General features: G+C 41.1%; 1 protein-coding gene across 1 annotated transcript in view; it reads right to left on the bottom strand.

Annotated features, from left to right (window-relative positions):
* Positions 1-5: 5 nt before the first annotated feature.
* frem3 (Fras1 related extracellular matrix 3) overlaps positions 6-21,833 on the bottom strand; it is a 29,407-nt gene continuing 7,579 nt past the window's right edge. The window contains exons 3-24 of the mRNA XM_061057343.1: positions 13,195-13,341; positions 12,113-12,343; positions 11,869-11,994; positions 11,441-11,692; positions 8,130-8,279; positions 7,824-8,033; positions 7,514-7,711; positions 7,264-7,428; positions 6,837-7,019; positions 6,597-6,727; positions 5,568-5,726; positions 5,174-5,477; positions 4,951-5,082; positions 4,523-4,854; positions 3,593-3,785; positions 3,397-3,501; positions 2,952-3,079; positions 2,714-2,848; positions 2,213-2,339; positions 1,908-2,095; positions 1,667-1,813; positions 6-1,584 (exon numbers count right to left, since the gene is read on the bottom strand). Of these exons, the coding sequence (XP_060913326.1) occupies positions 1,015-1,584; positions 1,667-1,813; positions 1,908-2,095; positions 2,213-2,339; positions 2,714-2,848; positions 2,952-3,079; positions 3,397-3,501; positions 3,593-3,785; positions 4,523-4,854; positions 4,951-5,082; positions 5,174-5,477; positions 5,568-5,726; positions 6,597-6,727; positions 6,837-7,019; positions 7,264-7,428; positions 7,514-7,711; positions 7,824-8,033; positions 8,130-8,279; positions 11,441-11,692; positions 11,869-11,994; positions 12,113-12,343; positions 13,195-13,341 (4,313 nt within the window). The 3' untranslated portion in view covers positions 6-1,014. The remainder of the gene's footprint in view (positions 1,585-1,666; positions 1,814-1,907; positions 2,096-2,212; positions 2,340-2,713; positions 2,849-2,951; positions 3,080-3,396; positions 3,502-3,592; positions 3,786-4,522; positions 4,855-4,950; positions 5,083-5,173; positions 5,478-5,567; positions 5,727-6,596; positions 6,728-6,836; positions 7,020-7,263; positions 7,429-7,513; positions 7,712-7,823; positions 8,034-8,129; positions 8,280-11,440; positions 11,693-11,868; positions 11,995-12,112; positions 12,344-13,194; positions 13,342-21,833) is intronic.

The following is a 21,833-nucleotide window of genomic DNA, read 5'->3' as shown; positions in this document are numbered from 1 at the left end:
ACCGATTCAAAAAAAGACATTTATATTTGGCAGTTGAAGTGTAAATACATCCAAACTCTTGACACAAATGAATAAGCCATGGAAGTCCACTAACACTTGGCACAATAAAATATACTGTCAGCTGCAGGAGATGGAAATATAACTTTAACTGTACTTGGTTTTTTTTTTTTTTTGTTTGTTTTTAGGACTTGAATTAACAATCCAGAAAGACATTTTTCAAGTTTAACCAGGGTGTAATAATACCATTTCTCATAGTCCCACATTGATATGTACACAGAGTTTTGCATTTGATTTTGACTACAGTGACCTATAAAAGGTTAAAAAAAAAAAAAACAAGGAAAAGTTCTGCGTTCTAAAAATAAACTTAAATGACTTACAATCCCTTTCAATGACCCTATATTGGTATATTTACTCAGCAGTGGGTATGTATACTGCAGGCTTTCTAGAGCACAACAGTATCTAAAAAAAATAATTCCTCACTTAATCATTCATTTAGGTCAACCAACATTCAGTACATTTTCCTCTACTTGGCAAAAACAAAGCATTACATTTCTGTAATAAAAAAACTTGGTAAACTAATTTTAACGGAGAGAAAAATAGAAAAGTATTTTCTTCATGAAATTCAAACAAAATTGCTATTCACTGAAATAATCTCATTTACTTAACTGGGATTTTCATGCATTTGCAAACCGATATAGCAAGATTTTTTACAACTTGTCAACCTTTAGAGCAGGTGAAACATTTTAAGGGTCTTTCACATACATCCATGAATCATAATAGATTGCAAAAAGAACCTACAGTACTTAAGAGCAAGAACTAACCTTAATCAGAGATCAATGAACCTCTGTAAACTGGTGCATTTTTGCATTTAGGCCCAAAGCTCTGACATATTGTGCTGTCCACAGGTTGTACTGGGCGCTATTCAGTGCTACTAAAGTTGGGCTTCGAAGGCACAAAGGTGGAGGAGACTATCATAGTCTTTTCTTTTTAATAGGGGGTGGATGGGGACCACATCTAGACCTCAGAGTTGTCTGAGCTGCCCCACATACTTGCTGAGCCTTGGCTGTAGCCACTGTAGGCAGATGAGGAGGAGGTGGTGTAAGGTGGCAACTGGATCTTCTTTTCCCTCTTCTTGCGCCGCAACAGCAGTATGACAATGGTGGCTATGAGGCAGATGAGGAGGATCAGACCTGCGAGGCCCACTAACATGGGAATGGTGGAGGTGTCCACCGGCTCTCTGCCAGAACTCTCCAGCAGGGGGCGGTCCAGGAGGGGGCCACTTTGAGGGGACCAGGGCTGGCGCTGGTTGACCACCATCCGGTCAGCTCTGTCCAGGGAAATGTGTTGGATGTTGGTACCCCGGTTGTTTTCGACACCAATGTCCTGGATAGCAGAAGAACTAGAGATAGCAGGGGCGGCACGGCGGTGGCGATTGGTGGCTGTTATGGACGTCTCAGGCTGCTCAACAGAAGACATGCTGTGATGCAGGTACTCCACACTGCGCTTTCCGATGTTGCGATTTGCATTTTGTCGGGAGCGGACTGTGTAAATAGTGTGGATGAACCATTCTCGACCAGCGGCCACCTGCAGAAGAAAACACATGGTTACTGGTTTGTATGTGTTTACGCATTCCATCAATAAACCCTATTTTAAAAATCATACAAACCTGGAAAAGTGGAGATGAGGAGAGTGTGAAACCATCTGATCCTGGTTGTCTGACTAATGGCAGACCTCCAGGAGTGTCTTGAGCCAGGGTGGCCTTAAAGGAAACATCACCAAATGCTGAGGCTTGAGTCTCTGGCTGGGCTTTGTCCTGAAGAAGAAAAAACACACATCAGATCTGTTTCCTTCTTCTTTATGCCCCTAAGATATCCCCAAAAAAATCATGTTGATTTGTTCCATCTTACGAGGATCTTGAATCTGTAGAGCAGTGATGGAGCATCTGCCAGACAGCCATACTCCTTGTTAGTGGGGTTGTACTTGGGGACGTAGCCATCTGCTCCAGTGCAGAGGAAGACTTTCTCAATACTGCAGGAGAAGGAGTCGCCAAGGTTCTGAACTGGGTCCACCATCACACGACCATAGATAGGGGAGCCTGAAGCAAGGAGTAGATGAAATGGTTAAGTGGGACTATATCATGGGATAACTAGAGGGTGTACGGTTTTAAGCTGTAATGTTTACTAAAATCCATCAGGTGGCAATGTTGTAGTACCATCTGAAAAAGCAGCGTCAGTCCCTTCTCCGAAGCCCATGGAGCCATCTGACAACCACAACTCCTTCTTGGACAGCAAGAACATCTGAGTGTTGAGGCTAAACTCAGCTGCCACTGGGTCGCTCACCTGGAACACAGAAAGAAGGTTACCATAGACAAAATGGTTCCTTGGTTTTTGTGAAAGCACCCATGTTACCTAGTTTACCGGTAAATGTATTGAGAATCTACCTTTAGAATCTACCTGAGAAAATGTTAAAACTTCCTGGGAAAATGTATGTTTTCATGTAAATTAACCTTTCTCAACTGATTAATTGAAAGTTGTTTCAAATGTTTAAATGAAAGAAATGTATCGACTAGTAGAAGAAGCAATTGAAAACACAACATTTGAAGTCTCAATGATTGTTAAGATGACCGTTTTACCATGTCATCTTAGAGAAGACAATCTGTAATACTACGTTGATCCTGACAGCTTAATAGTGTGAGAGAATCATCAAGACTGACCTGCTGGAAGCGAATGTCCATGTCAAATGTAAGGGGCTCTCTTGGGTGGCACACAGGAGGGATGCTGAACTCCCCATTTGGTGACGCAATGCAGGGGATCATCTTCACTGTGTAGGTCCCAGAGTAGTCTCGCACCTACAAGTCACACCAAAATACAGGGAAATTGTTCTGACCGTCCAAAACCTCTTTTATCATTCATCACAATAGCTTGAAAGTTTAGATTGCCCTATTTCCTTACGGCAAAGTCTGAGACAAAACTCCACTGCTGCATGGGCTGGTTGTAAGTAGGCTCAGTCCTGACCAGGGCAAGTGTAAACGTCAGCCCAGGGTGGTCAGCACACATCACCATGGATGACACGCTGGTCCCTGAAAACAAACATCGAAAGTCATAAATCTCTTAAGTCTCGTTTTTTCTGAACCAGAACTAACCATACATAGATTGACCTCTACATTGTTTGTGCCAGTTTCTACTTAACTCTTAACACTGCAGGGTCATTTTGACATTAGCTGAAATGACCTTATTCACTTTCACACAGGATTTACCCTTATTATGGGACTCCAAAAATAGAGGAGATGATGTAGACATAAGGATTGTCCAATAGGAGGTTGCTTTTTAGTATGACCACACTGGATGGGTTTAAATTATATGTCTGTTTAAGTGTGTGTGGGCGTCGACTTCCTACCTTGATGAGACATAACAAACTGTCCCCTGAAGCGAGCCTCTGTCTTGAAGTTGACCACCAGGCGCCCCTCCTCATTTATACGCATGCTGGTTGGGTACATGGCTCCTGCGAGAACAGAGAAGAATATTCAGCAAAGTTTCACATATGGATCCTTCTGTAAGCATCCACAGTAAGCAGCAGGAGTCTCAGTATATACCTTGTAGCTCAGCCTCAGGTGGGGAGCCAATGCCGTCCTGCCACAGAATTGCAGTATCATACACAAAGGTGAGTTTGAGCTCTGACTGCAGGTCAAAGTGTTGCCAGCCTCCCACAGCCACCGGAGAGTGGAAGACGTAAGACACAAACAGGGGAACTCGCAGGGTGACGTAGGATTGGACCAAGTTCAGCACCTATAAAAGAGAAAATTCAGACATTATCAATGCAAAAGTAGGCAGATTAGTATCTCTATATGAGTTTAAAGGCCTGGTCATGCCAAACAGATCCTCTGTGAATTCATCTACGTTGTTAAACTTGTGGTTAGACATACTCGATGACAACTGACCCAGTGCAAGTGTAATTGGAGATCTACTGTTAGCTAGCCAGGGACATGCTTATATGTCCCAAAAGTTTTACTTCTTTCTGTTGTCTTTGTGCTAGCCTTCTGGAATTGTACTACATGTAATATTAGTTTTCTTATAATAGAGAATCAGGGAAATGTTCTGTGGTAGCATGTTAACTTTAATTTACTGGTTCGTTTGATTTTTTTTTGTGACTGGCAAGCTAGCCTAGTCAGCAGGAAACATACTAATGCTATCAGTCAAAATAGCTCCATGGTTGTTGTTTTTTCAGTACTGAATCATTTCATCCCAAGAATTTTCTTTGGATTGTACAAAAAGCCCTCTAAAATAGCTAGGCTGCTTCCTACTCGGCTTCAAGAGCATCCTCTTTGGACCAGTGCTTTAAACACAATTTACAACTGGCCAATGGTTTATTCGCGTTTGTCAAGTTCCTCAAAGTTGGACTTGCTCTTACAGATTAGAAAGAATAACTTGAAGCTTTGGGGGAAATTCACTGATCACTAAATGCTGATGGGTCGGGGCATTTAGAAGTTAGATTATCTGTGCTTTTGCCTGTTTGTGTGTTCTACCTGTCCATCAGTGCCAATGGAGCCTCCACAGTCATTCAGCAGCTCTGACATGTCGTAGTAGCTAGTGAATTCCCAGAGACAAGCCTCTAAGTTGAGGTTCCTGTAGAAGCGCAGAGAGTTGGCTGAGCGCATAGGAGTGCTGTACTGGTAGGGTGAAGTCTCGCCAATGATTTCAGGGTTCTTTGTTGCATCCGTGATAAAGCCATATCCTGTTTGGATCTCATTGAAGTCGAGCAAGTTGGAGCAGCGATGGTTGCCAACACGGGTGCCATCTGGGCTCAGGGTGAGCTCAAAGTTGGACATAGGTCTTGTGGAGATCACTGGTAACATGCCTGTTAAGTGTGGAAATCTTGTTAATTTTCTTTGGCCTTTAGGTTTCTAAACAATAATGACTAGAGCCATGGTTGCAATTAGTGCTTGCTGCTCACCATCCATGTGCGGCATGTTGACAGTCAGTTTGATCAGGTTGGGAAAGTCTGGGTCATCAGGACCAGTGTAGCGGATCTTGGCAGAGAAAGGCTCAGCTCCAACAGTGCCTTGGACACGAGGCTGACACATACCTGCAAAGAGTTTTATGCTATTCAAACCAAGGAACTCTATACCAAGTGTAAACATTTGCCGCCTTCCACGTTCCATTAATCTTTCACCTACCTTCCTCCTTGCTGATCACAGAAATCGGGCTGGACAGCTCCAGGCCGGAGTCTCCATTAGCATTGAAGGCTCTTGCTGCACATTGAACTCTTGAACCGGCCTGGAAGTAGATTGAATCCAAAGTGATGGACTTGGTGTTAGTGAAGAAAGTATTGGTATCCACTTCCCTCATGGGGCTGGTCACTCCATCTGACCCAGTTGGTGCGCTGACAAGCCAGCGATACTGAGTGAGAGTGTCGTTGATGTTCTCGGCAGAGCAGATGGAACCAGTTTTGTCAAAGTCATGGTACTTGGGGTTGCAAGCCTGAAAGAAGCGCAAAGGTAGAAGAAGACTATAAATAAAGAAATGTGGATGTTTGCGTGTTTCTCAAAAGCAGAAGAAGCTCAAACTTACCGTCACACACACAACAGGGTATCCATTGGGAGGGTTGGGCTTTTCTTTGGTTTTAACTGTGTCATCATACATGAGCAGGGAGACCACCCGAGGCACAGCGGGGAAGGTAACATCTGCCACACTGTCCATTTCTTCAATGTACACAATGGCCTTGTTCATCTATCAAGAAGAGGAAAGGCAAGTTAGATGGTTAAAACTTTAAAAAAGTTTAGATCAATCTGTCACAGAGTCCATTAAATTCCCCTGCCAAGGAAGTTGAGGTTTATGCAAGTGTTCTGACAAAGAAATAACCCATTTGATTCCAGAGGAATTACTGCTACTTCAAGACCAATCTCTGAAACCATAAACTACTGTAAGATAATGATAAAGCCTCTGGGAACAGCAGCACATTTTCCAGGATACCTGGGCCAGGACTTCTTTTTCTTTTGGCCTGTTATTGTGTACAGTCTGACTCACAACATGAGACCCGAGAAATTAGTTAGACTTATGAGACATGCTCTATAACTGCATTATTATTTGACTCATTTCAAGATATCTGTTCTAAGAGATCAGTGAAAAAAGCGTAACTGTCGTGAAATGACAACCAAGTGGTTCTGATTTTGTATTATACATAGTCTGTTAACAAAATTACTTCAAGACAAATTTACAGGTGTATAAACGCTTTAAAAAAACTTTATTAACAAAATTTAGTTAGCTACTTTTATGAATTTGGATCCGTCACATGATCAGTGCATGCCTGATGTGGAGTATATGGGTAGAATGGCACAATTCTGTTTATAGATTTGTCTACTGTTTGCCTCTGCTGGGACATTCCCTTCAGCATCTCACTCCATGGGGAAAAGCTTTTAATAAGACTCTTTGGTTGGGGGGGGGGCGCTGACAGCACCGCCAGCTGCTGCTTGGCTATTTTAACACAGCGCATGCTCACGTGTGTAGGTATGCAGCACTGTACTGTATGTGTGCATACATAGGTCTTGCTACTGGTTTATATTTGTTTGTGTGTGTGTGACCTTGTGCCCTTTGTGTCACCTGTATTTCAGCCACCATGTTGTCATCAGACTTCATGTGCACAGTGAAGGCCTCTCTCATCTCTCTCTGACCGTCATACAGGATCTCAATCTCCACAAAGTGTTCCTTCTCGCCTTCCTTGAACTCAACATCTTAGCCAAAGAGACAATGAAATGGGGGATGATCAGAAAAAATACAACAACATTTTTCAACCAAGGCGCACAATTGTGTCACTGTGTAGCCATAAAACCACGTTCTTACCCTCTGACAGCGGGTTGTAGTCTTCTCCAGAGGTTGCAGATCCGTCCTTGGTGTGCACTCTTACAACTGAGACCTTTGAGGAGTCTCCAACACGCAGGATGGGAATCTTCACTATCGCAACATCCCCTTTAATCTGAGGCTCACGCACACTGTACTTGATCTCAGAGAAACGGATAATGGGTTCTAGAAGAGGAAGTAAAACACACATGAAAATGCCTTAGACATGCCTCTTCTTAGACTTACATAGAAACAAGAACAAGTGTCATACAGTTAACAAATTAATTGTTATTAATATTAAATATTTAACAGTTTATATTTTACAGTTATTTTCAGTCTATTTTTAAAGGTTGTTTATATTATTTTTGCTTTTGTATTGCAAAGTTTCACAATAGGTCAATGTTTCGATTCATGTTGATGAAGTACGTACTGTCTTTCTCATCTGTGACTGTGACCAGCGCCTCTTTCTGCTCCCCAATGGATGCACCATATGGAGACTTGCTCTTTGGAGTTCCCAAGACAAGTCTAAACTCCTCATCCTCTTCATGCACTGAGTCATCCATCAGGCTAACCACACACGGCTTCTCAGTTTCACCTGGAGACAAATGGTTAAGATGCTTAGGTGAGTGTGAGCAAGATTTAAAGGAGCGGGGCGATTAAGGTGAAGAGGGACTTCTCACCTGGCAGGAAAGTGATGACTGATGCCTCAGTATTGGGTCTTTCACTGTAGTCCATCATGACCTGAGCAGAGCCTTGGCGGGTGTAACAGCGCACTGTGGACCTGAGGTTGATGTCTCCACTGCGGTACACTATGGCTGTTACCTCCCCTTCAGACTCATCCACTTTGTAGCTTCCTTCTTTAAACTGAACCTTTGGCACTGTAAAGACATTATTGAAAATATTACAATAGTCCCACTTCTTTGAAAGAAGTTGCTCTAAAGGACATTCTCTGCTTATCCAGGTTTTATTTTTTATGTGTTTGACACTCACAGTCAGTGAATGTATCATTGATGGTGATGATTGTCTTGCTTGGTTCTCCCAGCACAGCATTCATGGGCATCCTTAACACGAGGTCAAAGGTCTCAGGCCCCTCTAGCTCGGGCTGACCCAGATCATCAAGGATGGTCACTCTGAACGTCTGCATCGTCACTCCAGGAGCAAAGTCCAGGTTGCGACTGATGCCGACGTAATCTAATCCAGCTGCAAGATAGAGAGGAGACCATGTTCACCCTTTGATGCAAAAATACAACAACAAAAAAATGAATGCTGCTGTTCATTTTAAACTGCTGATTTTACCTTCTGCAGAGACAGGATCACTCTTCCTGGAGCGGACAGTGACGGTAGCAGTCTTGGACAGGTCTGTTCCTGTCCTCCAGACCTTTACCTCAACGTAGCCTGAACTCTCATCCACGACATAGTCAGGCTCTCCAAAATACAAGGAAGGCTCTGTGGGAAATGGGAATGATAAGAATATACATGATTTCTTGCTTTCTGATTTAGCACAGGAAGAGAACTGTCATGCCTCTTATCCTGCTCTCCTTCTAACCTTCTTCCCCCACTTATCTAAATCCAGACAGCTCTGTCTGAACTCTACGCCAAAGGGCTGAGGATACACCTGAATAATAAGGTGCTTGTTTGTGTGCGCCCACTGTAAGTTGCTCTTTTGAAGGGATGTTCCCAGTTTCTGATGATAGACCTGCTGATAAGCAGTGTGGTACGGCTGGCAGAGACAGAGAGGCAACCGTCTACTTTGCAAAGGCAGAGGGCAAGAATTCAGACTCATCTGTCCTCACTTCTGTATAAAGAGGGTTTTCATCACACAGTGTCCAGCCAATTCGCTTAGAGATCAACTGAAATAGCTCCAAATTCAGGTATAAAGCTTATTTTGGACTTTAAAATGAGGCAAAAACAAGATTAAGAACTATCTTCTGGAAGTGAAAAATTACAACAATCAGAGAATCTGCAGCTACTGCATTTCTTTTTCTACTAGGGATTTTTGCCTATGTTCTTAAGGCTCTGTTTCTCCTAGGGCTATTTTTGCATTTCAATTTCATTTCATTTGCAAAACAATAAGGAGATTGTTGTTGAAAAATGCTGTTTCAGTGGCAAAAATCTGTTCAGACGATGTTGATATATCAATGTTGAAAACTGTGAAAACTTTTTGCTAGCAGATTCAGGGCAAATCTGTAGTTTTCAAGAAACACAACACCAGAAGGTTCCAGTTGACCTGTAAGACATATAAACATAAGACAAGAAACAAACATTTGACCTTGGACAAAATGCAAATCTTGTCATAACAATCTCCATTATTTGTGCTTAAGCAGAATTGGCAGATCTTGGGTTTCATTTAGAAGTTTGACTGATGCTTCAACAGGCATCTGATGCTAAAGGGAGGACTTCTGGCACGCTTTCAATGCCTTTCAGCCTCCGAGCCAGCTATTTAGTACCAGGGAGGATGTCAAAGGGGGGTTGTAGAAGGGGGAAGTGAGTGCCAACATGGCAAACTTAAAGATCAGTGTGAGGACGAGCCAGACAAATACAGTAACAATGGAGGCTGGATGCTGGCCAGAGTCAAAACCACAAGTTTACTCAGGCACGCAGATGGTTTGACACACACACACACGCACGCACGCACGCACACACGCACACACACACACACACACACACACACACACACACACACACACATATACATACACACACACAATCAGATTTATGGTGGGGTATTACTTCAGGACCCACCAAGAAGTGGAACCACAATAGAGGTTTACACTGAGGAGTCTTCTTTTGTCTCTTCACATGTCTGGGAATGCACGCTGATTATTTATACACAAAGTCAGATTGCACTCCTGTTCCAACTAGGTTAGAAGGTTTTGTCACTAAAACAGAGTCAAAGAAATTAGCCTTGGTGAAAAGTTTAAAATACAAATGGAAATGTAAGGAAGACATTATATTACTCATATAAAAGAAACAAAGGAAATGGTTTGAGGGTTTCAAATTGACATTTTTTCTTGAAACATTTCATGTGATGGATCAAATCAAACCAAAGGCGTATTTGTGATTTATAACATAAAAAACTAATTATTTCCCAAATGTGAAGTGTATTGTCTTTAAAATTAAACAGTTCGCTCCAAATTTTAAAGGATATCTATAGATTAAAGTAAATATTGCATCACTTTAGGTGCGCTAGGTGATTTCCAAATTTTGACCACAGGAAACCTACATTGAACATTCAACCTGGGAATAAACTTTGTTAATAAAAACACAACTACCAGATAGCGTGTGGTGATAAATGAGTTTGTCACCACCTGTAGCGACAACAAACAAGTCCAGGAAATTTTTATATTCAAAGGAGGAATTTTAGGAATTTTAGGGCTCCCATTTGAAAAATGTGTTCAAACATGTTCTTAAAGTTGTGGTTAGGTCATTTTTGAATATGAACAAAGGGAAACTGATATTGATCTTTTGACCTTGGTGAAAAAAAAACTACCACTGATCACATTTATAAATAACATAACAGGGTGATGTTGTATTCAAACACAGAGATTACAAATGACAACGGATTGGGTTTTTGGTCATGATCATTTGACTGAAGACCACATGTCACTGCAACAAGCCAGTCAAGGAAATTAGCCTTGGTGAAATGTTGAGAGAAGAAGAATGTAAGGAAGAAACTACTTTTCACAAAGGGGGTAATTGACAAATTCAAGGGCTACAATCTGTCAAATCTGTTAAGACATTTTGTTTAACATATCAAATCAAACCAATGGCATATTCGTGATTTATCATTTTAGAACAAGTTTCTAGTAATTTTAACAGGAACAGGTTATATAGCCCTGAATACTGGGGAAAGCAAAATAACATGCTGGTCATTTGGATTCCCTGCACAATAGTCCCTGTCTCTGCACCACCTGCCTTTTGGTCCCTGCAGACAAAGGATATGCCCTCTGTTTCCCCTGAGCTCCTCTGAATGCCGACGAGGATGAGGGGTCGCTGGAAGAGCACAAAGAGGTTTGAAGCCCCTTTTATCTGTCAGGCAGTCTACAGCGTAGCATTACATCCACTGAGGCTGCTATTCTCCCTCTCAACACCTGTCTATTGTTATCCTGTTCCTAACACGGAGTGACAGACAGAGTGTGCGGGATAAATGAAGCAGAATATATAAACATAGTAGCAAAGGAAGGGTTAATGGACCTGAAAATACTGTAAAGCCATTAAGGCCAGTACAGTATGGGGGACGGTATGTCAGGCTTTCACTCTGGGGACTGTGGTGGTTTTGCCTGTCTGGGGACTTTTGGTGGCTTACTGGTGTGCAGGCAATGTAGAACATCAGAGAGGGGGTTAGCAACTAGATAAACTACACTTGCAATTACTGCCATAGAACAACAGGAACACATTACTTGTGGCAATATGGTGACAATGAGGTATTTCAAAAACTCTGAGATGGATGATAATTGTGTTATATATTATCCCATGGTTCCATCCATCCATCCATCTTGACACCCAACCAAATTATATTTCCATTCATCTATCAATCAAAACTTGATTCTAATTATACCACAGCCCAGCTCTGACCAGTTTTACAGGTAAACACTCTCTCAACTCACCGTCATCGCTGTCTGCCAGAATAATGACCTTGGCGGTGGGGAAGTTGGCGCCCAGCTGTCCTCCCATGGGCATGCTGAGGCTGACGTTGAAGCTCTCCTCCTCCTCATACAGGGAGTCGTCGATGATTATAATACGGCAAAGCTTTTCTCGTTCGTCCTTGTCGAAACGCAGCACGCTGGTGTGGTCCTCTGGTCTGGTTATGTAGTCAGAGTAGGACAGAACAGTGCTAGGGATGGTGCCGGTGGCAGTAGCTGAGGAGTTATGGGAACAGAGAGAAGACAGGAGATTAAACCGTTCATTAGAGAGGTTAAACAAGCTTCAGTTATCCTTTTTATCATGTTGAACTTCAGCCATTTTTTGGGGGGAATCATTCGAAATAGCCACCTTGTCTTTCCAATATTAATAATAACAAATAGGTTCATCTTACCCTGCTGAGTGAAACAGACAACCATGAGTTCCTGGCTGGCATCTCCTGAGCGTCGCACTGGCACCAACAGCTCTCCAACATCCTCCTCGATCTTGAACTCTGCTTGAGGAATGAAGACCGTTGATTCTGTTGGGGAAGAGAAAAATGGATGATTACTTATCACACACCTAAGTCTTTAAATGGAAAAATGCTTCATTACTGGAGGTAGTTCTAATTTCATATATATTTATTAATATGCTCATACCATCTCCAGGATCCACAATCTCGACCGTTACAGTGTCAGGGTACTCCAGCACAGCCATGACGGGGTCTGACAGCTGAATCTCAAAGGTCTCCGAGGTCTCAAACTCCTGGTCTGTGAAGATCTTCACCTTCCAGGTTGCTGTAGTCTGGCCGGGGTTGAACTGGACTTGCTTCTGTGCTTTCCCCCGGAAGTCCTTGTCCTTTTCAGCTGTTCCATCCTTAGTGGCAATACCTGAGGGAAAGGGAAGTACATGCTTTAAGTGAAAAGAGATTGAATAGTTTATTTCAGTTGTTGTGGGACTTGTTGGATAATTCTTATGGGCCAGTGTCTCTGATGTCAACAATCAGAAAAAAAGGTGTATTGTTAATGTTTATTTATTGGGTTATTACATGTAAGAAATCTGTATTCAACCCTAATTATGCACTTAATTTATTCCTTTACAAAAATCACGTCACTTCAAAGACAGAAAGAAGTGAACATGATCACTTCAGTTGTTATGTGTCTTTCACATGTAACTGTCTGTCAGCCAAACACACCAACATGTTGACGTTTCCTCCTGACCTTTACTGTGAAAGGTTATATGTGCTCTAAATCCAACCTCTTTCAGACAACGTCAACGTTCAACAAAACGAAGTTGCATCTTCAGGGACAGAACAGTATTACCAGAGCTGCTTTGATTTCAAGACTACCTCAGTGATGAACTAAGCACACCCTGCAGCTCAACATGAATCTGCATCCTAAATCAGAAGGTTACGCCGTTCCTTTATAGCAGAGATGGCATTTCAAATGGAACATAAATTACACCACACATTCTAAGGGAACAGTTTAAGGGGCAATAATTCTTTGTGAATTTTCAGTTTAATAAGGGCATGTTGTGTAGTGCCATCATTGTTCATATCCCTCTATTCTTGACAGAGTGAAAAAGAAATGCTGCAGAAATATTGCTGCTGACTTGAGCAGAAACCCAAGCAAAAAAGTAGCAGCCATTAGACATTGTAAGTTGGAAACAGAAAATAATAAATTCATTTATTTTAAAATTAAAAAAAAATAATAAATGTACAATTTCCCAAGTCATGACTTACTGACGAAGGAGGTTTCTCCCAGGTAGCCTCTGCGTTTCAGCGTCACCTCTAGAAATTTGGAGTCCTCGTCCACCAAATAATATTCCCTCTCCAGAGAGATCCAGGCCCAGTTGAGCCTGAATGGCTGAGGCTTTAGTTTGTTTCCACCTAAAAAAAAAAGGAAAAAAATAAAGATTATTGCACCATTTCGTTATTTGAAAGATCTCCTTCACTGTACTGTGCAAGAATGATACAGTTTAGTTTGTTCATGTTAGAAGCCACTGAGGCATACCAACTAAAATCTAAAAACAGATAAAAGGAATCAAGGGGGGCATTTTAAATTAGGGCTTCACTAAACCTAATTTCACCTTCTACCTCATGCTCTTTCCTCAGCCCTCAATAGGGCTTGTGTAGCCATATGGTTTGCATGGTTTACATGCAGAAAAAACTCAGTCACAGTATAATATCTTTAATGAGCTGACCTTTTGGAAACCTACCTTACCTAGTAGTTCACGCTCTGTTGCTTTCCCTCTTGGGAATTCTTTTTTTTTTCAGGACACAGAGACCATCATGGCTTCTTTTACACTCCATTAGGGACCTCAAAAGGGTGAGCGCAAAAATACTTGCACACTTAACACTTTCTGGACCACAATTGGTTCCATTAAACAATCTGAGTGGACAAGAGGCAGTCCATGAACGTGCTAATGATTACAATGGATTGTTTACTCAAATATATATCTACATCTGGTTCCTTAGAATCACACCAAAGCTTGTTGTGCTGTTTCACTGAATATCAGCAGAGCTGTGATACCATGCTGATATTCAGTACAACAGCGTGATGTCATATTGCTTGACTCACTACAACTACTTATATGACAAACTCAGCAACAAATTCTTTACATATTGGGAGTGGGACTTAAAACCTTTCAGAACATTAAAAACATCTGAAAAAAGCCATATTCAAAGCTCAGTCACCTTCAACTGATCCACAACTTTAGACCCGTCCTTAATCCATACTATCTCATGACTCATGTAATCCCTCAAACTGTCAACTCAATTTTGGTCATTGACTTGGTACTTCAAAGATATTTAAGATTATGGGCTCTCCAACATAATCTGGATGTTTTTTTATTTTAACAACAGGAGAAAAGGGCCCTAATGTCTTATCCCTCAGAGAGACGAGCCTAGTGAACTGTGACTTTTGATGTGAAATGGGTCAAGCCTGATGGGCTCTTTGGATCAAGGATGTTAGAGAGGGCCGTCTCTCTTTAGTTTCGCACGGCTGGCCACACTGTTGACCTGACGCTGCTGGAGAATCTTGGAAGGGAAGTTCACTGGGTCAGTGGAAAAGTTCAGCAGTTTGGTAGGACAAATTCTTTAAAAAAAGACAGACATGTATTTATTTTGTCTAATTCACATCTGTGAACACCAAACAAGTCGACGTATCTTGGAAAAAAAAGTGTCCAGGGAACAAAGGAAAGGGACATCTCCCTGACCTAACAATAGACCAGCATCAGGCTCGGTTTTGGCTCAGTGAGAAAGAAAGAGGCTGCACTCCTTCTGCTGTGTGGCTGAAGAGAATGAAAACACTGGGGGGTTGAATGTGGGTATTATGGATCATGGTGAAGGGGGAGTACCTTCTCAAACCCACATGTCAACACTGAAGCCAAAGCAGGCTGAGACACAACAGGGGGAAATCACACTCAAGAGGATCTAGAGCATGTTCAGATGGGGCTAATAGCAACAAGTGGATTTTGTGGGACACTAATTGTACTTCATCACATCTCTACTGGCAGCAATAATCAAGATAATACAAAGATTTGGCATTAGACTTAAATGTATTTTTTCCCAAATTCTCCTCAGAAAAAACAGACAAAGATTCTAATAATTAGAGTACTTCTTATTTTACAGGCTTAAATTGCTGCTAGTAAAGTGCCTGGTCAAAAGCAGGAGAGCATAGAGCAGGAGAGCCAGACGGGTACAACCCCCGTCCACCAGACTCCATACTCAGGTTTCCAACAGTCATGGCTAAAAATACAGGAAATATTTGTTATGGCTATTTTTGCTTGCCCTTTTTTTCTTTAGGCGCTGATAAAGTACTTGCAAATATAATAAATAAGGAGAACATACTGTATGGCTATTGTGTAATACAAAATACAAAACTCTGAAAGATTATTTTGGTAAATGTATCCAAAGTCCTGACTGATTAGACTTCTGCGTAATCTACACTGCTTCTCTTGTCACGATCGGATGAATTACTTTATAAACCAAGCGGATATCCTTTCCTCATCTAACCTCAGACATTTTCTGATAAGGCCTGATGTACAGTTCCACTAAGTCTTTGACACACTTCATTAATCAGATGGTTTCTGTGTTTCCTGGCAGTCTGCCCTATTTGCAGCTGATATGGAGTGAAGCTTACTCAGTGGCTATCATCATGGATTATCAAATGAACACTGCCGATACAAAAGCCTGCCTCTGTTTTGGCATGAGGCAGTCAGGCAGTTTTATATTTCATCGTTACAAGGAGTAAACCATTGGAGTTGTTATGGATGAGGGCAGCCCCATGTGTTTAAAACTTGTATTTCATGGGATGCCAATATCCTATTGGTTATGTCAGGCTCCCCATTTACAGAGGCTATAGTCCTCGTCGAAGCAGCTATGGGTTCTGATCTGTCTTTCCCTTTTGCTGCATGTCATCCCCCACTCTCTCCTCCCAGCATTTCCTATATCTCTCTAAGGCTGTCCTTTCAAATAAAAGGCAAAAATGCCCAATGTTAGATCAGCTCTAACAGTAGGGATCTTCATACCACACCACCAAGTTTAATAAAAAGCAGGCATTCAGTTCTACTGTAAACTTGCCCACAACCAAACAGCACCTAAACCATCACTTTCTTGACAGGGGTAATAACTGATTGAAAAAAAACTGTAGCCCATTATATAAATGTTATACAGATGTAACATGACACATGTCATATAAGGTTATCAGGGTTTCAAAACTTTCACAAGTTTGAACCTTTACAAAATATGTTGTTGTTGTTTTTTTTAAAACCAGCATAGAATTTACTCATTTACAAAGCTGTTATGAAATATTAAATTTATTTCATGTCATAGAGAACAAATATTAGCAAAAGGTCCCTAGCTGAAATCTGAGGCACATCTTGAGGCATCAGCTGGTACCCAGTTTTCTCATCTTTTTGCTTTCATCTCCAAGGTCAACATGAACCCTTTAGTGTGAAAGATACTGTCCCTTTTGAGCTTAATAGTCAAATAACCTTCAAAGGTTTATGAGTGATCACACTACATTTTAACCAACGGGACTGGGGAGACCAGTAAATGACTTTCATCTGCCATTTCTTTGACCTACCCACTCAGTGGCTTTAATACACTGTGTGGTCAACAGGTGCTGTTTCTTTGCTGTACAAGCAGTACAGGTGGTTACCTTTGTCTAGAATAACTACTGTCAGTGTTCAAAATGTCAGTTTCCCATATAGGTTTATTTCCTCCAGCCTTTCCTCATCCTTCCCAAGAAATTTCAAATTGTCTTGTTCATTATTAAACAAGTCAAAGCTGCAAATATGACCATGAAGTCAAAAGGAGGACCTCTCTCTGAGTCTTCGTCCATATATTTATCACTCTCTCTTCCTCCCCGCCAGACTCCTAGATTATATGGAGCTGAGTGACAGCTGTCTTCCTCAACCCCCTCCCCCGCCTTTTTTCCCCTCCCTCCCTGTGGCTTTGTTCACCGAGGGGACTGAGAAGGACAGCAGGCTGCAGTCTGGGTGGGCCAGATCCGCCAGCAAGGCATGCCTCCTTGCGTGCCTCCACATTGTTCTCACAAGTGTAAAAGAGGAGGATCGCCCCTTCTTTTTTTATGGTTTCTTTTGTACATGTTGTCAGACACTGAGGACCGAGCTGGCACGAATCTCAACAAATCAAGTTATAATCAGATCGCTAGACTTGCTGGGATAACACAGACAGAGTACAGAGAACATAGTTAAAGTTTCCTCAAAATCCAATAAAAAAATCAAGTTAAAAGCCTGCGAGAAAAATTGGTGCAAATAAAAGTGTCAAAATAGCAGCTCCGACATGAATTAAGAAATGATTTACCGCCTAGTTTATTAGTTTTTTTTTTACCACACTATAACTAAATTAGACAGGCTATCGAATCCAATACACTCTGTAGCTGCCTGCCTTGGCTCAAATTCCCATTTGCTAAAAAAAAAAAAACTGTCAATCATCATAATTTCTGCTGAGATGAAAAGTTTTATGGGCTGAACACGTTTCTTAATGTCCCTGTTAGCAGCTTTTCAATTAATTAAATCAATATGATTGATGCAAGTCACTGACAAGACCAGGAAATAAATATTAAGAGGTATGATGATGGTGTTTCCTCTCTTAGCAGTGAGCCTGCTAGATTTCGATTAAAAGGTACATGACTCATTTTATTGAAGAGATTGACATAGTGGTTATAAAGGTGCACATGCAAATCCGTTTTGGTGCAGAATTCAACAATAAAACTAAAAGTTCAGAAAATACAAAAAAAAGTGCTCTTTGTGAAATATCATCTTTCAAATGTCCTGTCTCAGCAGAACAATATGAAAGCGGAAGATTTTCCTTGCTCCAGCGTCCTCTGACAGCACATTCTTCAGCTCATATTTACACAGCAGTGCCGCCTGCTCCATACATAGATGCAGAGGGATTGTGGGTCGGGCCGGAGATATCACTGGAAAGGAAGGTCAATACGAGGCTTTGACGTTCACCAGCATGATGCAAGGAAGAGCAACCTTCTATGAATATCCTCATCAAGTGACAAGCATCACCTTTATGGCATTTCCTCATTAATCATCGTGTTGATATAAATAAAGGGCAGTTTGCAGTCAGCTATGATTGGTATTAAAATATCAATGTTTTCTAAATGTGGTCTTTTAAATCATGAAGATGCTAAACGTATATTTAGAGCGAAAAAGTTAAGTGTTAACTTTCCTTTTTTTGTAATTCCATAACATCATAATCACAATAGAAAGACATGTTTCAAATAGTGAGAGCAAAAGCGTCCTCTCTGCCTTCCAAAGAATTCATGTTAGGAATGCTACATGATTACATGTATTAATAACTCTTATCCCTCCTTCCAGTAACAGCAAGCGCTGTAAATTGACACATCACAGTCTAGATACCTGCTTCAGTTCACGACAGAGCTGTGATCTCTGCAGGATGTTGTAAATCATAATTTGACTGGGCCTGAAAGCCACATCCATTGCTCTTATATAACAAGATTTAAAAAAAGTAATTTAGGGATTTTCTTGGTCATAATATATTAGTTTTGTCAAACTACTTTGTGCAGAATGATACCGATGCAAAATAATCCAACGTTTTACTTGGATGGCTTTGAACTGTCTAAATTTGTCACATGGCATCACATGATGATGTCAAGTCATGTTTCTTGCTCATAGTGTCTAATGAAGTGAAAGTTTGACTTGAATATTAACATGTTAAAATTAGGTAGACTTGATAATGATGGGAATATCTTAACTTTTATGAGCATTTGGTATTAAAGTCCGGTAAAAGATGTAAAAATGGACCTGATAGTTGCACTACCCTGATAGTTATCGGATCACACTGGACTTCACTTCTCAGAGATCAAAACAATGTCATATATCCGAAATCAGTCAGTTAAAAAGCTACATGTTTTTGTTCTTTTGTAAGATTAAAGTCACTGCTCTACTTCATGGATAAAAAATGACCTTTGCAAAGCTAGCAGAATCTGGAAAAATAATGTACTTCACAAACAACTAAGGTGGTGAGCAAATCAAATGTAGGGGCCTATTAGCCCCTCATCAAATCAAATTTTGCATTGAAGAGTTGAATTATAACCAAGTTCAATGATAATCTATAAACAGACATATATTTAACTGAAAATATTTAATATTGATACTTAAAATGATGACAAGATATATCAAATTCCAAGACAGTCCATTCAATAGTTTTTAAAGCATTTAAGTCAGAATCACAAAAAACCAATATGATATAAACTCTGGTCAGAGGACAACTTCAAAAACTTGTCATTTCAATCCGGATCAAAATGTTGGCCCAACTGAAAACCTGACTGAAAGGCATAGCAAACCCTAAAGCCATTCAGAAAGTGTGGCTTAAAAGAAAGGACAAGGGGGGGAGCAAGAGTAACTCAATGACAGCTTGGCTAGAGGCAGCAACAGCTTTGCCATATGAGAGAGCAGATAAGAATAACTGGTGTAGCCATACATCATAACTCCCCACCCCTACTGCCCTCTAAAATGGAAAGAATGACAGAACTGGGTTAAAGCATTGTTAATTAAAAGGGATCTGGGAGTCCGGAAAGAACAGGGGAAGAAATGGACAAGAGGTGAAAACACCAAAGAAAAAGAGCAGTAATACCATGAAGGGGTGTTGGAGGTGGAGAGAAAGGGAGAGTGGGGTGTGGTGGATTGGGTCTGAGAGGCCACAGCTTCTTCTGGTCACAGGGGGCCCCCCGGCAGTGGCACCATTAGACAGTAAATCTCTCTGTGACTGTTGACATTGGTGACATGTAAGAACCCCAAACACAGTTAGGAAGTCGGGGTGTAACATGGCTCTGTCACTCAAAACTCAGTCCTACTGTATGTCACTGTACATCCAGTGTATGAGTAAAATTCATTAAAAGTCTCACTTTAAAAGAGATAAATATAAAAATACATTTATTTTTTCTTTATTTTCCTTTTCCTATTCTTGATATCTTTGCCCTCTCCTGGGAAATGCCCCTTTAGTGAAAGCACCTCGTCAGTAGAACTCTGTAGGTTATCGGGCTATCAAGGATTGGGTTGGATTTCTGGGGAGCTGGGAGTGGGGTGACGAGGGGGCTTTGAAAGGGGATCCCAATGGAGCCTTCCCTCTCACGTACACACCTGTCTGCACGGGATACCGATTCACTTCCAGGCCCTGCTCTGTCTGTGGCCCTGGAGTCTGGAGTCTCGGAGGAAGTGCATTCCTCTCCCGGCTCTGAATGATCACATAACACTCAACACACAGGGGTCTACGAACCCTTTGCAGAGCTGGAAGACTATATTGTTGCTATTGAAAAAAGCACAGAGATTGAGTCAGCTATTCTGAATGCAGAGGCTCGCTTGTCTTTTTCTTCCAATCTTTTAACATTTGATTAGTACTGCAGTGTAATCTGAGGCTATCTTGCACCTTAAACTGGCAAGGAGAGGCAATGCTTCTAAATACCAATACACACCAGAGTCCAAACATCTAACACAAATACATTACCCTAGTTCTAAGACTAAGAAACTCCAAAATGTCTCAACACGTCTGAGAATAAATAAAAGTTTCTCCTCTTAGCCTCTGGCTCACTGGGCCAATACCTGATGGACAAGGATGTGAGCTGTGCATCGACTTGTAAAAACAAGTATTTATTGCCTCAGTATCCCCATCTTTGAATGTTCGTAGGCAGCTTCGGACCTGATCACTTGCATACAGATTATTGTTATTTCAATAGAAATACCCAGCGGACAGATTGACTGACCCAAGTTGAACTTCAGTTTGTGTGTGAGGTCAAACCAATTCAAGAGAATAGTTCAATTTTTTTCTTAGAGTTAAAAAAAAATATTTATTGTATATTTTAAATCATTAAGATTTTAACACAGTTAAAATGCCAAATAAATAATGTAATTAATTTGTTCACCAAGGGCTCAATTTAAAGTTCCTTTCATAATCATTAAATGCTGCTTAGGTGATAACGACTTTGCTAAAGAGGTAGCATCATTTGTTTTAAGTTTAGATTTGGATGAAATAAATGTAATGGCAAATTTCAATAGATTATTCATATCTCACTACTCCCAACATTTCTATTGAACAATGGGAGATTATCTTTGCTTTTTATGACTATTCCTGTTGCACAAAACTAGAAAAATCTATACCCAAACTTAACATTCTGCGTTGTGGCATCCTCAGCTTGACCAATCGTTTTTCTGGACCTCCATCACATTTCTGCTAAGAGACAGACCATAAAGGCTGCTTGGTTCGTTCTGACTTGATAGAGCTACAGTACACAAACTCCCTCCTCAGAGTCTGAGATTTTGCCACTGACCAGCAGGTTGACTCTGAGTCTTAAGGTGTAAAACTGAAATGTCAGCTCCTGACCTCTCGCAAACACACACTTCAGCTGTCTTTGACCACACACATGCTAACACTACTTGAGACACGACACTTTCAAGCCTCTTCATTTTATTTAAAAAAACTTTAAGACACCTGCTTAGAAAATATGTCTAACTTAAGAAATGCAAGAGTGATTCACTAGTCTGTTGATATGTTAATTATTCAAACTGTGTGCATTTGTGCTAAGTGTGTGTGTGTGTGTGTGTGTGTGTGTGTGTGTGTGTGTGTGTGTGTGTGTGTATTCTTGACTTGTGAGGAAGGACCAGTGCAGTGCATGTAGAGGCAGGTACCTTCTACAGGGTGCTAAGACCCTTAAGCAGCTGCCCTTATCAGTGCATCTCCGGAGTATTTCATTAGGTCACACTTCAGATGTGTAAAACAAAATAACTTACTTAGCTAAAGAGTTTTTAATCACTCTGATATTTGGGCTAAAATGTCTTTCAAGGACCTTTTACTGTCCAAAAGACAAGTGTGAACTGGAGAGGTTA

Source organism: Labrus mixtus, chromosome 2, assembly GCF_963584025.1.
Source record: "Labrus mixtus chromosome 2, fLabMix1.1, whole genome shotgun sequence".
In the NCBI taxonomy this organism is placed as follows: domain Eukaryota; kingdom Metazoa; phylum Chordata; class Actinopteri; order Labriformes; family Labridae; genus Labrus; species Labrus mixtus.
Note: the sequence above shows the minus strand (reverse complement) of the source record. Positions and strands in the feature narration are given on the sequence as shown.